Source organism: Anthonomus grandis, chromosome 11 (genome assembly GCF_022605725.1).
Source record: "Anthonomus grandis grandis chromosome 11, icAntGran1.3, whole genome shotgun sequence".
NCBI classification, from domain to species: domain Eukaryota; kingdom Metazoa; phylum Arthropoda; class Insecta; order Coleoptera; family Curculionidae; genus Anthonomus; species Anthonomus grandis.
Genome location: NC_065556.1, coordinates 25,672,663 through 25,690,434, shown reverse-complemented (window position 1 = coordinate 25,690,434; position 17,772 = coordinate 25,672,663). Strand labels below are relative to the sequence as shown.

At 33.2% G+C, this 17,772-nt stretch overlaps 1 protein-coding gene across 2 annotated transcripts in view; it reads left to right on the top strand.

The window, feature by feature from the left end:
- Nucleotides 1-17,710, top strand: part of LOC126741882 (obg-like ATPase 1) — a 44,477-nt gene extending 26,767 nt beyond the window's left edge. For both annotated transcript variants that reach the window (XM_050448341.1, XM_050448340.1), the window contains exons 6-11: nucleotides 1,591-1,668; nucleotides 4,948-5,045; nucleotides 5,394-5,519; nucleotides 11,346-11,442; nucleotides 17,285-17,432; nucleotides 17,489-17,710. In XM_050448341.1, the coding sequence (XP_050304298.1) occupies nucleotides 1,591-1,668; nucleotides 4,948-5,045; nucleotides 5,394-5,519; nucleotides 11,346-11,442; nucleotides 17,285-17,432; nucleotides 17,489-17,574 (633 nt within the window). In that variant the 3' untranslated portion in view covers nucleotides 17,575-17,710. The remainder of the gene's footprint in view (nucleotides 1-1,590; nucleotides 1,669-4,947; nucleotides 5,046-5,393; nucleotides 5,520-11,345; nucleotides 11,443-17,284; nucleotides 17,433-17,488) is intronic.
- Nucleotides 17,711-17,772: the final 62 nt, after the last annotated feature.

The following is a 17,772-nucleotide window of genomic DNA, read 5'->3' as shown; positions in this document are numbered from 1 at the left end:
AACTTGAGCCTTGCAATTGCTCTAAAATTTTCTAAATTACACTCGAAGACCTCTAAGTAAAGTAAATTTTTATTCCAGGCTCTTGGATTTCTCCAAATTGCTAAAATAAAATTTAATTAAAGTAAAATAAAGTAAATTTTTATTCCAGGCTTTTGGGTTTCTCCAAATTGCTCTTAGAGTCTCTAAATTCCACACAAAAGCCTTTAAGTGAAGATTTTTTTTGCTTATTTCCGGATCTTGGACTTTCTCAAACTCCTCTAAGAATTACACCAAAAACCTTCTAAGAAAAATAATTTTTTGCCTTATTCCAGGAGCTTGAGTGTCTTCCAATTGCTCTAGAAACTTCCAAATTAACCTCAAAGAACTCTAAGTAAAATAAACTTTTATGGTTTTGCAAATTGCTCTTTAAATTATACCTGAAAGCCTCTAAGTAAGGAATTTTCCTTTTTTTCAGGACAGTTGCTCGACATTTTTCCAACCCATATAATTCCCTAAATAATATAAAAAAATTACTATACCCTTAATAATAATAATAAGTCTTTATTTAAATAAATAAGTCTTTATAAATAAGTCTTTATTTATTTCCAACGGTCACCCACTTACAGGAAGTGCAGAAAAAAATACAAATCAAAACAATAATAACAGAATAAAAATTAAATCGAAAAAAACAAAGTAGTAAAGTAAAACAGTTAAAACTAATTTAAAGAATAAACAAAGAGAAAAGAAAAATAAAAAAGAACTCAACATACCTTTATGCCACACTTCTAAATAACAAACAGCATTAGACAGGTACTTACAGGTTGTAATACTAGGTTATTGATTGAGTAGCCTCAGCACAGAAGATAGCGTATCAACAAATAGATCTATGTTGTAGTTACAAAGCGTATTAAACAAATTACATATGTAAAAAATCGGAGCTCTCTTGAAAATATTATTTAATGCTCTGTTGCAATAAAAAGTGCGAGAATTTCTGGAGTTTATCCTTGGGACAATGTACCAAATCTGATTTAGGAGTGAAATGCAGTCTATTTTGTTGTTTACTAGCTTATATAAGAAAGTTATAGCCGTTGTCACACGACGATCGAGTAAGGTTTTCATATTGAATAATAATAATAATACGTTTAATTACAAAATTTAAATACAAAATAATTATTCTACTTTACGTACAAGTACAAGGAAGAAATTAACGATTAGTGCCGAAGCTGCTCTATTTCGAAGCTTGTTGGTACTTTTTCTTTAGGGATATATATAGTCTAATTCAGGTTTAAAGGTCAATATCGGGCTTTCCGAAGTCCGAGAACATATTCCATCAATGGTATTTCAATACATCACTCATAATTTATTTGTATCTGTCCTTATTACCGGTTTTAAAACAACATTAAAAATAAGGACAACCACATAAGAAAAGACAACAATTTTTAAATTCAATTACTCACAGTAGCACATAGGAATCAACAAAAGAACTGTCGTTCGTTGTATCGCTTTGTTATTACAAAAATAATAAGAACAAGCTACAAGTTATTCACCAAATGATGAATTATAGCCGCATCTGTCTGTTCAATCTTAAAACATATTTTCTCTTAATTTCAGGACACATTACTAAAAATCAAATCGATCCTGGTCGACGAGAAAAAGCACATCAGATTCGCCGACTGGGACGCTAAAGACGTAAGTACACAATAACGAAAAATCCACTTTTCAGCACCCATTTATGGCCAGAAAACACACATTTAAGACCATTTTTTTCAACATATCCTAGGACATAAAAGTACCCTTTTACCCACACAAATCATTTTCACAGCCGAGTCATTCTATTAAGGCGACAAACCAAAAAAACAATTTCTCTCGTTTGTGCAGATCATTTCCAAAGTAGACCCCCAGGGGGGGCCCCCCGGGTCTCGCACGGGACAGTGTCAATGTCGATCACCAGGTGGTGATATTATTATGCCACATTAGCATTGTACTCAGTCATGGTACCCCCTTTGTGTCCAATTTTTTACGAAACGGTTTCGTTTACGGATCGATAGGATCGCGGTACGTGTATCGCCTTGTTTAATCAATGTTATTGTACATTGTTATTGTACCTGTACGGGGCAGACGCCTACGCCGTCGCCTTTTATTAGCATAATAATGATCGTATTATATGGGTTTCGAATATTTTATACAGGTGGTTTTTATAAATGCTTGTCATAACTTATTAGATATTTTTGTATTGTAATGTTTCAACACTTACAGGCGATAGTATATTCTTAGGTACAGGGTTTTTGAACTGAGAGGTTTACATACATTAATAAAAGAATAAGAAATACATGTTTTTACTATACTATCCTAAATTTTCTCATTAAAAAAAAGAAAACCTAACCTGAGTACACTGAACTGAAAACAAAGCAATAGAACATAAAACTTGATTAAAACGGATTAAACAACACCAAGGTAAAATTCAGTAACTCATCTACACTGTAAAACGCAATTTTCAACAAAAGTTTTTTAATTGTGTTTTCAAAGTTGTTTACTGGAAGCTCTCTTATTCCCTTGACAGTCAAATAATGTTTCTCTTGTAGAATATTCTGCTTTTTGTTTCATAGAGATACTGCCACTAGTTATTTAGATACAGGACTTTTAACTGAGTGGTCACTTTGAGGGTCAAATGTCTTCCTTGGGTACCACTTCCTAAAAAGTCCAATATTTCCAAAACTATTGCTTGAACTTATTTTAGCTATTAACAATATTTTTAGCGAACACTGACAGTAATATTTTGCTTTTTGTTTCATGAAGATACTCCCACTAGTCTTTTAGATACGAGACTTTGAAGTGAGTGTTCACTTTGAGAGTCAAATGTCTTCCTTGGACTCCACTGTCTAAAAAATTCAATATTTTGAAAATTATTGCTTGGACTAATTTGAACTATAAAAACCTCTTTACAGAACACTTTAAGGAATATATTGCTTTTTGTTTCATCGTGATACTCCTACTAGTTTTTTAGATACGGGACTTTGAAATGAGTGGTCATTTTGAGGGTCAAACTTCTCCCTGGGACATTACCTCCTATAAACTCCAGTATTTTCAAAATTATTGCTCGGACTATTTTAAACTGTTAACAACATTTTCACAGAACACTTTAATCTACCTTCTGCCTTTGGTTTCATGAAGATATTTTTACTATTTATTTAGATACAACATCTTGAATGGAGTAATCACCTTAAAGGTCAAATGCCTCCCTTGGACCTCACTGCCTAAAAAGTCCAATATTTCTAAAAGTATTGTTTAAATTATTTTGAATTTTTAACAATATTTTTATAGAACACTTTAAAGAATGTTTTGCTTTTTAATTTCTGGATATACTTTCACTAGTTTAATAGATACAGGACTTTAAGCTACTCGTATGTGGTCACCTTGAGTGTCAAACGTCTCCCTTGGAGACCACTGCCTAAAAAGTCCAATATATCCAAAACTATTGCTTGGACTTATTTCAGCTATAAACAACATTTTTACAGAACACTACAAATAATATTTTGCTTTTTGTTTCATGGAAATACTCCTACTAGTCTTTTAGATACAAGACTTTGAAGTGAGTGGTCACTTTGAGGGTCAAATGTCTTCCTTGGACTCAACTGTCTAAAAAATTCAATATTTTAAAAATTATTGCTTGGACTAATTTGAATTATAAAAACCTCTTTACAGAACACTTCAAGGAATATATTGCTTTTTCTTTCGTCGTGATACTCCTACTAGATTTTTAGATACAGGACTTTGAAATGAGTGGTCACCTTGAGGGTCAAATGTCCTCTTTGGACGCCACTGTCTAAAAAAACCAATATTTTCAAAACTATTGCTTGAAATATTTTGAATTATAAAGTATATTTTTATAGAACACTTCAATGAATCTTTTGCTTTTGGTTTTATAAAGATACTCCCACTAGTTATTTAGATACAAGACTTTGAACTCAGTGGCCATCTTGAGGATATAACGTTTTCTTTAAACACCACTACCTAAAAAGTCCAATATTTCCAAATTTATTGCTGGGAATGTTTTGAAGTATACACAATATTTTTATAAAACACTTCAAGGAATATTTTGCTGTTTGTTCCATCATGATACTCCTACTAGTTTTTTAGATATAGGACTTTAAAATGAGTGGTCACCTTGAGGGTCAAATGTCTCCCTGGGTTAGCAATTCCTCAAAAATTCAATATTTTCAAAATTATTATTTGGAGTATTTTAAACTATTAACAGTAGTTCTAGAAAACACTTCAAAGAATCTTTTACTTTTTATTTTATGAAGATACTTATACCAGTTATTTAGATACAGGTACTTTGAGGGTCAAACGTCTCCCTGGGACATTACTGCCTATAAACTCCAGTATTTTCAAAATTATTGCTTTGACTATTTTAATTTATTAACAACATTTTCACAAAACAATAAGGAATCTTTTACTTTTTGTTTCATGAAGATATTTCCACTATTTATGTAGATACAGGACCTTAAACTGAGTGGTCATCTTAAAGGTCAAATGTCTCCTTTGGATCCCACTGCCTAAAAAGTCCAATATTTCCAAAACCGTTGTTTGGAATATTTTGAACTATAAACTATATTTTCATAGAACACCACAGAATTTTGTGCTTCTGGTTTTATAGAGATATCCCCACTAGTTATTTAGATACAGGACTTGAACTCAGTGGTCACCTTAAGGGTCAAATGTCTTCCTTTGACACTACTACCGGTAAAAGAGTCTTATATTTGCAAAATTAGTGCCTGGACTGTTTTAAACTACAAACAACATTTTTACAGAATACTTTAGAGAATCTTTTGCTTTTTGTTGCATGGAGATACTCCCACTAGTTTAGTAGATACAGGACGTTGAATTGAGTGGTCACCTTGAGAGTGAAATGTCTCTCTTGGACACCACTGCCTGACAAATTTTTAATTCTTATCATTCCTCTTTCAGATCGAAATATTAAACAAGTACCTGTTTCTGACCTCAAAACCTTGCATATATCTAGTCAATCTGTCAGAAAAGGACTACATCAAGAAGAAAAACAAGTGGTAAGTCCCGTAATTCTACTACTCAAACCCCTTAAGCCAATTTCATAATAGAACAGGAACATATTAAAGAAACTGAAACGTGGCGTGCCCACATTAACAAACTCGAATAAAAATCCTTCTGTTAACATGTGACAGGCGTATCGAAGCCGACAGGTAAAGAAGATTGATCTTTTTTTACTCGAGAATGGGAAAAACCCCTTCGGTTCTTCAGTTCACAATATCAGACCGCAATTGATTGTTTTGCTGACAAGCCGTTATTAAAATTTCTTATTTCGACCGCAAATAGCCGCCCCGACATGTGTTTTGTACATCTGACTTTTCTGTTTTCAAACAAATTCCTTTTTACAGGTTAATCAAAATCAAGGAGTGGGTCGACAAGAACGATCCCGGGGCATTAATCATCCCATTTTCGGGTGCTTTTGAGCATAAACTCGTCGAGGAGGATGTCGTCCCGAAGGAAGGAGATCCCACTAGGTAATTGCATTAAAAATCCCGAAGGCGTACAAAAATTATTACATCGACCAAACCACAAAACGTCGAACGAAACGTCTATAATGACAATAATTGCGGAATTTTTAATATAGTTTTTTTGTTTGTGAATGACCTAAGCCAATAGAGAAGAGAGCGGAGATATCTCATTGTTCGCGTATCGAAACCGGTCATTAGAGGCGGAATCATACGCGGTGGTACGTGTTCCAAATAATGGATTTACGAGGTGAACACTTCGACTCTGAACGGTATCGGTTAAAAGGGAATCGTAATGCGGTTTAAAGCCGGTTTCTTGGGGAGAATTTTAAGCGTGATTGTGTAACGAGGTATCATGTAACGATTGTTATCTAATAAATTACTCCGAGGGGATTGTTTATTGGAGTTTTTTCGACCAGGTGCCCCTAGTTTTTTCATATAAGGAAATGATTGATTTAACATGTTATTATAAATGAATGGAAATACTCGTTTAATAATAACGAAAAAGTTATGCCAGGCACTCCTAGTTTTTTTTCCGAGTGCCTGAAAGAATTTGACATAATTAATGAAAAATTAATTGAGAAACGTTTATTCAAGTTCAGATTTTTATAATGAATAAGTAACCATAAAACCACAATCTTTATTTAATGAATTTTTTCTCCCAGGCACCCCTAGTTTTTTTATTTTGTCTTTAAATCGTAAGCATTGCAAGGAAATGAACACAATAATTGAACCAAAATTCTTCATATAATAAATGACTGAAGCATCCCAGAGTGGTCCTTAAAATCTCTCTTAATAATGATCATAATGAAAAAACTCTTCCAGGCACTCCTAGTTTGACATCAAATTATATTTCGAGTATATGATATACAATCATTCCGTATGTCAAAATAAGCTGTATAACCTACACATTATTTACAAATAATGAAAGCATTGATATATACTTTACAAAATGGAAATATTTTAATAAAATTCTAGTAATTACAAACAGAAATTTAAATAATTAACAATATTAAAGTGTAAAACGTGGGTGGTTCCTACCGTTATTAATTTTAAAAGGAGAAATCGTACAACACAAACTTTTCAATGCTGTAGAAAGCTGTTTTTAGCAGCAAACTTTTTTGGCATCACTATAACCTGGTAGTACCAAGATCTGCTGTATATGTTCTTGCAACTGTAAACGGGTGAATAGTAATAGTTTATGGACAAACGACTCCTCTGCTATCTCAAGAGTTTTGTCACAAGTGACAATTTGTGACAAGGAAAAAAATGACAGTCAAAGTCTCATAAATGTGGACTAAGTCTCATAGATGAAGGAATTTATGAGAGTAAGAAAATAAATAAATAAATGAGTGAATATACCCTAAAATGCAGAAAATTAATTTTAATAATAACAAGGGAAATATTCTAGGCACTCCTAGTTTTCTTAAATGCCTGGACTAATTTAAAATATTTAATAAGAAAGCATGTATGCAAGTTAAGGTTTTTTTAATAAATGACTAAAAGTAACCCCAAAGTGCCTATAAAAAGCTGTTAAAAGTGCCAAACGTTCAAATAATCACTTTTTCTTCCAAGCACTTCTAGTTTTTGCCTAAATGCCTGGAAGAATTTTTTTTAATTCCAGGCACTCTTAGTTTGATCTCAAATGCCTGGAATAATTTTTTTAATTCCAGGCACTAAAGGTAGTTTGGACTCAAATTCGTGGAAAGTTCTTGATTTTATTCCAGGCTCTCCTAGTTTTTATTTAAATGGCTGGAAGATTTTTTTTTTATTCCAGCCACTTCTAGTTTGAACTCAAATGCCTGGAAGAATTTTTTTTAATTCCAGGCACTCTTAGTTTGATCTCAAATGCCTGGAATATTTTTTTTAATTCCAGGCACTAAAGGTAGTTTGGACTCAAATTCGTGGAAAGTTCTTGATTTTATTCCAGGCTCTCCTAGTTTTTATTCAAATGGCTGGAAGATTTTTTTTTTATTCCAGCCACTTCTAGTTTGAACTCAAATGCCTGGAAGAATTTTTTTTAATTCCAGGAACTCTTAGTTTGATCTCAAATGCCTGGAATAATTTTTTTAATTCCAGGCACTAAAGGTAGTTTGGACTCAAATTCGTGGAAAGTTCTTGATTTTATTCCAGGCTTTCCTAGTTTTTATTCAAATGGCGGGAAGATTTTTTTTTTATTCCAGCCACTTCTAGTTTGAACTCAAATGCCTGGAAGAATTTTTTTAATTCCAGCCACTCCTAGTTCGGACTCAAATCCGTGGCAAATTTTTCATTTTATTGAAATGGCTTGAAGTTTTATTGAAAGAATTTTTTTTTATTCCGGGCACTCCTAGTTTGGACTCAAATACCTGGAAGAATTTTTTTAATTCCAGGCACTGCTAGTAGTTCGGACGCAAATTCGTGGAAAGTTGTGGATTTTATTCCAGGCTCTCCTAGTATTTACCTAAGTGCCTGGAAGATTTTTTTAAATTCCAGGCACTCCTAGTTCGGACTCAAATTCGTGGAAAATTTTTGATTTTATTCAAGGCACTCCTAGTTTTTATTCAAATGACTGGAAGATGTTTTTTAACTCCAGGCACTCCTAGTTTGGACTGAAATTCGTGGAAAATTTTTGATTTTATTCAAGACACTCCTAGTTTTTGCCTAAGTGCCTGAAAGAATTTTTTTTTTCAGGCCCTCCTAGTTCGTACTCAATTTCGTGGAAAATTTTTGATTTTATTCAAGGCACTCCTAGTTTTTATTCAAATGCCTGGAAGATTTTTTTTAATTCCAGGAACTGCTAGTTGTTCGGACTCAAATCCGTGGAAAATGCTTGAGTTTATTCAAGGACTCCTAGTTTTTACCTAAATACCTGGAAGATTTTTTTTTATTCTAGGCATTCCTAGTTTGAACTCAAATGCCTGGAAGAATTTTTTTAATTCCAGTCACTCCTAGTTCGGACTCAAATCCGTGGCAAATTTTTGATTTTATTCAAGGCACTCCTAGTTTTTATTCAAATGACTGGAAGAATTTTTTTAATTCCAGGCACTTCTAGTTTGGACTCAAATCCGTGGCAAATTTTTGAGTTTATTCAAGGCACTCCTAGTTTTTATTCAGATGACTGAAAGAATTTCTTTTGTTCCAGGCATTCCTAGTTTGAACTCAAATACCTGGAAGAATTTTTTAAATTCCAGGCACTGCTAGTAGTTCGGACTCAAATCCTTGGAAATTTTTTTATTTTATTCCAGGCTCTCCTAGTTTTTATTCAAATGACTGGAAGATTTTTTTTTATTCCAGGCATTCCTAGATTTAAATCGAATGCCTGATTTTTTTTTAATTTCAGGTAATCCAAGTTCTTACTTTAATATCTGGAAGAATTTCTGTTTTATTCTAGGCACTCCTAGTTTTTTCTCAAGTGCCAATTTTATCTGCTCTATGTGTAAGATCAGAATCCTAGAGTCACGTTTTTACTCTCAAATCCTATAAATACAAAAATCCTATTTCTTAAAAAAAATACCAGGAAATTCATCTGTTTTAGGCCAGAAGTAATTTTTAAACTCTTCATAGTAATTTTCTGCTTCTTTTTCGTAATTTTTTAAAATTTCTTCCAGGCAATTGTAGTCATTTAGTAATTTATTTTTTCAGTGAGTTGAATCCCATTTTAAGCTTATCTCTTGAAAAAATTGTAATTTCCTGTTTTTTCAGTCAATAAAAGTGGGTTTTGAATATTGAAAGTAGATTCGTAAAAACTTTAACTGTTGGGGCAATAGCTTTTATGCACTTCCAATTTTTCCTCAAAGGCCTAATAATGATAATCATTCATAACACATTCAGCTTCCGAGGATTTAAAAACGTTTAGCGACTCAATATGATTCAAAATAATCATCCATTATTCTCACAAATCAAGCGTCTATTTAAAGGGTTACCCGTTTCGCCGCATTAGGGCAACATCAGACCTAAGGAAAATTATCAAAATTAAATAATAAGGAATAAAACGCTAATTAACAGAAAAGATATACCTCATCTAAATACAAAAACTACACACTGACTCTCATTAACATAAATAAAAATATAAAATATAATATGTCTGCAACATGGTATACAATTGACTAAAATATAAAGTAACCTTAAAACAGTTTTTAGTAGGCAAATTAAGTCTGAATAAATCAGCCTGGGTGGATTAGAATTTGCTAGTAAAGATTCCATTAGTTCAATGCAGTCAGTAGGTGGTATACTGGGAAAAAGATTTTTCACATCTAAGGAAATTAACACTGCATTGTCTGGTATATATATGTCTTTGAAAAAATTTGCAAATTACGACGGAATTCTTAGTGGAAAAAAAACTTTGGAAGCCTGTTACCTCTCTTAAAACCCCATTCAACCATCAAGAAAGTTTATAGCAATGAAAATCCACAAAAGATACCACTGGTCTAATTGGCTGTTCTTCATTATGAACTTTAGGTAGCCCGTAAAGAAGAGGAGTTCTAGGGTTCATAGGATAAAGAGCCTCCTTTCTAATATTATAAAACTCCAAGGTTAATAAAGATCTATCGAGAACACCTTTCATTTTTGTAAAAAATGAAGGTGTGGGATCCCTAGTCAAAGGTTGAAACTCACTGGTATCAAGAAAACCCACAACCTTATTCGCATAATCTGTGCGTTTCATAACGACTAAGCAAGATCCTTTATCGGCCTTAGTGACAATCAAGTCAAGTTGATCAATTTTAGTTTTTAAGGATCTTAATTAAAATTATTATTATTCCTTTAATTATAATGGTAAGCACCCATTATAATTAAAAGTTTTTTTTTTGTCCAATTTAGAATTTAAGAGAGAAATAATATTTGCTTTAAGGATATTTTTGTTGGTAATATCTGTAGTTTGTAGGATATTTTCAGCCTCGACGGCTAACGTTTCTCTAATTTTTAAATCAACTTTATGCGAAAAATTAAATTTTAAGTTATGATTATGAATATTTTGTAAAAATCAAAATATGAACTACCACCCAAGTTCTGTCTAAATTCAGGTAAATTACGTTGTTTTAATTGTGTCAACTTGGGCGATTTAAGATTGGAAATTTTCTTACCTAATCTCCTAAAAGTTTCAGATCCAAATGACCCAACTTCGTCCCTAAATTTTAAATCTAAAATACAAAATTCTAAAAACGATATCACAAAAGTGAGAGTTAAATAAAGAAATTTAAGTTTAGAATTAACGGTATGTATTTAGGAAAAATTCTAAGGATTCTTCTTCCAGGCAATTAGAGTGCACTTTTTGTTTCTTCAATTAAAGACAATTCACAACTACCAAAGTACTTTTGATAATTTCAGTTTCTTTTTCGGTTTTTCCAGCCAGAAAATTCATTATTGTAAAACACTTGGTGGATGGTTTTTTCTAAATTTCCAAAAATTGTCTTTCATTCCAATATATACTTTCCTTCAATTTTTGGAAAACACTGTAAAATTAGGAAAAATATGCCCACTAGATCCAACAGTGGTACCATTGACTCGAATACCTTAATCTACAAAGTACCACCACCACCACAAAACCCATTAACTTCCAACCAATTCATAAAAACAGACAAGGAGACTAACAAAAAAGAAACCCATTAAAACGTATTTTTGTGGGTCATTAGATCCCATTTCGGCATCCGTGATGATGATTAAGTGACGCGACAGACCGACTGCGGATTTTTGTCAATAAATGGAAACGTTTTTCTGAATCAAAAGCGCCCGCCAAATTACCGCAATTTTAGCAAATTGTTTTTTTTTTCCTTCGGGTCTTAGGGTACACCCATTTGAAACTATTCGGTTTTAATGGTCTCAGTGGGTATTTTAAATGTTAATTTTTATTTTTAGTGCATTAGACAAAATAATCGTGCAGGGATACAAGGCGTTACAGCTCGAGTACTTCTTCACCGCTGGAGCTGACGAAGTCAAGGCGTGGACTATCCAGGTATGTTAGTCAACTAAAGGTATTTTAATTGAAATTTTTTTAGTATTGGTCCGGATCTTTTAACTAGAAAATATCACTCCTAAAATAGTGAAATTTGGCCTTTTAACCAATCACGTTTTCCCCCCAAAAGTAATTCTATTTACTTATTCGAGACAGCCGTCGAAAATATTTCCCTAATATTCTTTCAAGTCTCGCATAATCTAATATTCGTGCCGAATGGTGCTGGATAATAAAAGGGCCACGAAACCCATTGAATTGCCGAGGACAAGTCGAATAAATTACCCCCCAAAAATTGTCTTTAAATTTGCATGAAAATACTTGCAATGCGAAAAAGTCGAGTGCCGCTTTGAATTTACTGAAGTTTTCACTTTTCTAATGTTACATTATTCATTCATTTGTGTCCTTTTAACGTTGAAACAATTTAAATGCTTATCACAGGCACTCGGACTAATGCAGCAACTGAAATAGCCCATTGACAAATGTTAACAAATCTCGGTTGATTTGTTGACATTTCTCTCCTCATCATCCTCATAACTGTCAATTCTATGTATATATGTCAATGCTGTAGACGAAGTTTTCTGTTTATAGGATTTTAGTATTGATTCGATCTTTAAAACCCACTATTTTCTTAAGCTATGATCGACATTAATTAATTGAAGAACCCATTCAACTACCTGAAGGTTTCTTCAAATTCTTTCGAATTTACAAAAAGTGTCTGTGAAAATTTTAACTTCTGGGAATTTAAGTGACTATTCCAGGCAGTCGATGCTTCTTTCAAGCAATTTTCTGGAAAACCTTGACCCTTTCAACTATTTGGAAAATTACTTAACTTCTGGGAATTAGAAAAATACTCCAAGAAACTCCTTATAAGACACTAAGACATTCAACTGCCTGGAAGTACTAAGAAATTACTTCAATTGATTTAAAATTGCAACAAGTGCCTAGAAAAATTGACTTTAACCACTTAGAATTCAAGTGACTATTTCAGGCAGTTGAAACTTTTCTCAAGCAATTCTCTTGAAGAAATCGATTCTTTCAACTGCCTGGACATACCAAAAAAATTCAATTCCTTTAAAATTGCTACAAGTACATGGACAAATTGACTTTAAGTATTTGAAAATAAAGTGACTATTCCAGGCAGTTGCAACTTCTTTCAAGCACTCTCTGGAAGACACTGGTACTTTCAACTGCCTGGAAAATCACTTTAATTTCTGGGAATTAAAAAAATATTCCAATAAACTCCCTGTAAGACATGAACGCATTCAATTGCCTAGACATACCAAAAAATGACTCCAATTCCTTTAAAGTTGTAACAAGTACCTGGACAAATTGACTCCAAGTACTTATTGGAAGTAGAGTGACTAGTCCAGGCAGTTGAAACTTCTTTCAAGCAATTCTCTTGAAGAAATCGATGCTTTCAACTGCCTGGACATACCAAAAAAATTCAATTCCTTTAAAATTCCTATAAGTACCTAGACAAATTGACTTTAAGTATTTCAAAATAAAGTGACGACTATTCCAGGCAGTTGGAACTTCTTTCAAGGACTGTCTGGAAAGCACTGGTACTTTCAACTGCCTGGAAAATCACTTTAATTTCTGGGAATTAAAAAAATATTCCAATAAACTCCCTGTAAGACATGAACGCATTCAACTGCCTGGACATACCAAAAAATTACTTCAATTCCTTTAAAATTGCAACAAGTACCTGGACAAATTGAATCCAAGTACTTATTGGAAGTAAAGGGACTATTCCAGGCAGTTGAAACTTTTCTCAAGCAATTCTCTTGAAGAAATCGATGCTTTCAACTGCCTGGACATACCAAAAAAATTCAATTCCTTTAAAATTGCTACAAGTACATGGACAAATTGACTTTAAGTATTTCAAAATAAAGTGACGACTATTCCAGGCAGTTGGAACTTCTTTCAAGGACTGTTTGGAAAGCACTGGTACTTTCAACTGCCTGGAAAATCACTTTAATTTCTGGGAATTAAAAAAATATTCCAATAAACTCCCTGTAAGACATGAACGCATTCAACTACCTGGGCATACCAAAAAATTACTTCAATTCCTTTAAAATTGCAACAAGTACCTGGACAAATTGACTCCAAGTACTTATTGGAAGTAAAGTGACTAGTCTAGGCAGTTGGAATTCCGTTCAAGCAACTCTCTGGAAGAAACTGGCACTTTTAACTGCCTGGAAAATCACTTTCATTTCTGGGAATTTAGAAAATATTCCAATAAACTCCCTGTAAGACACTGAGACATTCAACTGCCTGAATTTGCCAAAAAATGTGTTCAATTCCTTTAAAATTGCAACAAGTGCCTAGAAAAATTGACTTTAACTACTTGGAATTCAAGTGGCTATTCCAGGCAGTTGAAACTTCTTTCAAGCAATTCTTTGGAGGAAATTGGTACTTTCAACTGCCTGGAAAATAACTTTAACTTCTAAGAATTAGATAAATATCCCAAGAAACTCCTTGTAAGACACTAGGACATTCAACTGCCTGGAAGTATGAAGAAATTACTTCAATTAATTTAAAATTGCATCAAGTGCCTAGAAAAATTCACTTTAACTACTTAGAATTCAAGTGGCTATTCCAGGCAGTTGAACCTTTTTTCAAGCAATTCTTTGAAAGAAATTGTTACCTTCAACTGCCTGCAAAATAACTTTAACTTTTAAGAATTAGATAAATATCCCAAGAAACTCCTTGTAAGACACTAGGACATTCAACTGCCTGGAAGTATGAAGAAATTACTTCAATTAATTTAAAATTGCATCAAGTGCCTAGAAAAATTCACTTTAACTACTTAGAATTCAAGTGGCTATTCCAGGCAGTTGAACCTTTTTTCAAGCAATTCTTTGAAAGAAATTGTTACCTTCAACTGCCTGCAAAATAACTTTAACTTTTAAGAATTAGATAAATATCCCAAGAAACTCCTTGTAAGACACTAGGACATTCAACTGCCTGGAAGTATGAAGAAATTACTTCAATTGATTTAAAATTGCATCAAGTGCCTAGAAAAATTCACTTTAACTACTTGGAATTCAAGTGGCTATTCCAGGCAGTTGAAACTTCTTTCAAGCAATTCTTTGAAGGAAATTGGTATTTTCAACTGCCTGGAAAATTACTTTAACTTCTAAGAATTAGACAATTATCCCAAGAAACTCCTTGTAAGACACTAAGACATTCAACTGCCTGGAAGTATCAAGAAATTACTTCAATTAATTTAAAATTGCATCAAGTGCCTAGAAAAATTGACTTTAACTACTTGGAATTCAAGTGACTATTCCAGGCAGTTGAAACTTCTTTCAAGCAATTCTTTGAAAGAAATTGTTACCTTCAACTGCCTGGAAAATAACTTTAACTTCTAAGAATTCGATAATTATCCCAAGAAACTCCTTGCAAGACACTAAGACATTCAACTGCCTGAACGTCCAAGAAATTACTTCAATTAATTTAAAATTGCAACAAGTTCCTAGAAAAATTGATTTTAACTACTTGGAATTCAAGTGACTATTCCAGGCAGTTGAAACTTCTTTCAAGCAATTCTTTAAAAGAAATTGTTACCCTCAACTGCCTGGAAAATTACTTTAACTTCTAAGAATTCGATAAATATCCCAAGAAACTCCTGGTAAGACACTAAGACATTCAATTGCCTGGAAGTACCAAGGAATTACTTCAGTCAATTTAAAATTGGAACAAGTGCCTAGAAAAATTGACTTTAACTACTTGGAGTTCAAGTGACTATTCCAGGCAGTTAAAACTTCTCTCAAGCAATTCTCTTGAAGAAATCGATGCTTTCAACTGCCTGGACATACCAAAAAAATTCAATTCCTGTAAAATTGCTACAAGTACCTAGACAAATTGACTTTAAGTATTTGAAAATAAAGTGACTATTCCAGGCAGTTGGAACTTCTTTCAAGCACTCTCTGGAAGAAACTGGTACTTTTAACTGCCTGGAAAATCACTTTAATTTCTGGGAATTGAAAAAATATTCCAATAAACTCCCTGTAAGAAATGGAGACATTCCACTGCCTGGACATACCAAAAAATGACTTCAATTCCTTTAAAATTGCAACAAGTACCTAGAGAAATTGAATCCAAGTACTTATTGGAAGTAAAGTGACTAGTCCAGGCAGTTGGAATTTCTTTCAAGCAACTCTCTGGAGGAAACTGGCACTTTTAACTGCCTGGAAAATCACTTAATTTCTGGAAATTTAAAAAATATTCCAATAAACTCCCTGTAAGACACTGAGACATTCAACTTCCTGAATATGCCAAAAAATGTGTTCAATTCCTTTAAAATTGCAACAAGTGCCTAGAAAAATTGACTTTAACTACTTGGAATTCAAGTGACTATTCCAGGCAGTTGAAACTTCTTTCAAGCAATTCTTTGAAAGAAATTGTTACCTTCAACTGCCTGGAAAATAACTTTAACTTGTGAGAATTCGATAAATATCCCAAGAAACTCCTTGTAAGACACTAAGACATTCAATTGCCTGGAAGTACCAAGGAATTACTTCAGTCAATTTAAAATTGGAACAAGTGCCTAGAAAAATTGACTTTAACTACTTGGAATTCAAGTGGCTATTCCAGGCAGTTGAAACTTCTTTCATGCACTCTCTGGAAGAAACTGGTACTTTTAACTGCCTGGAAAATCACTTTAATTTCTGAAAATTTAAAAAATATTCCAATAAACTCCCTGTAAGACGTGAACGCATTCAACTGCCTGGACATACCAAAAAATGGACTTCAATTCCTTTAAAATTGCAACAAGTACCTGGAGAAATTGAATCCAAGTACTTATTGGAAGTAAAGTGACTAGTCCAGGCAGTTGGAATTTCTTTCAAGCAACTCTCTGGAGGAAACTGGCACTTTTAACTGCCTGGAAAATCACTTTAATTTCTGGGAATTAAAAAAATATTCCAATAAACTCCCTGTAAGACACTGAGACATTCAACTGCCTGAATATGCCAAAAAAAGTGTTCAATTCCTTTAAAATTGCAACAAGTGCCTAGAAAAATTGACTTTAACTACTTGGAATTCAAGTGACTATTCCAGGCAGTTGAAACTTCTTTCAAGCAATTCTTTGAAAGAAATTGTTACCTTCAACTGCCTGGAAAATAACTTTAACTTCTAAGAATTAGATAAATATCCCAAGAAACTCCTTGTAAGACACTAAGACATTCAATTGCCTGAACGTACCAAGAAATTACTTCAATTAATTTAAAATTGCAACAAGTGCCTGGAAAAATGCACTTTAAACACCTGGATTTTAAGTGACTTATCCAGGAAGTTAAAACTTTTCCCAAGCAATTCTTTGGAAGAAATTGGTGCTTTCAACTGCCTGGAAAATGAATTTAACTTCTGGGAATTAAAAAAATAGCACACTAGACTTGGACTAATTTAATAAGTAAGACGTCAAAAGTCGACCGATAAATGACACTAGTGGCTATCAAATGTCAACAAAACCAGGTAGATTATTCACGTAGCTGTCAAAATATTAACATTAATAGTTAAAGTAGTCCAATAACCAAAAGTGTCTATTGAACATTAACATTTTTTTACCACAGGCACTCAGACTAATAAGGTAACTGAAACGTCAAAAGTCAACTGACAAAAGACTGTCAACTATTAAAAATTTTGACATTGACAGCTAAAATATAACGTTCTTTACATACAACAAACTCTTGTCGTCACATTAATCTAGCAACAAAAAATGGTTACGAACATTGGGAATCACCCAAATAAAATAGGACGTTCCCACTAATATTTCACTATAAACTGACCCACTTCACGCCATCTATTATCGAATCAATCAACTAAATTTATTGAACAGAAAGGCACCAAAGCGCCCCAAGCGGCCGGTCGAATTCACACCAATTTCGAGAAGGGGTTCATCATGGCCGAAGTGATGAAGTTCCAAGATTTCAAAGAAGAGGGCTCTGAGGCGGCCTGTAAAGCGGCGGGAAAGTATAGGCAGCAAGGTATACACCGATTCGTATGTTTTGGGTCGATTTTAATAGAAAAAAAAACGTTTTAGGTCGTAATTACGTTGTGGAAGACGGCGACATAATTTTCTTCAAATTTAACGCCGGGGCCGGACTAAAGGACGCGAAGAAGAAATGATCTTCGCTTTTTTTAACCGTTTGCATTATGGTTTACTTGTACGTCAATATGATTTTTTTTTATTCGAGCATGAACTGTTGATTTTTTGCTTTCTTCTTTGATTTGTACCTATAGTAAATAAATTGGTTATTAAATAGTCCGTAGTTTTTGTTAATTTCACATTCCCATTGAACTCAAAAAATTGAATAGGATGTCTTT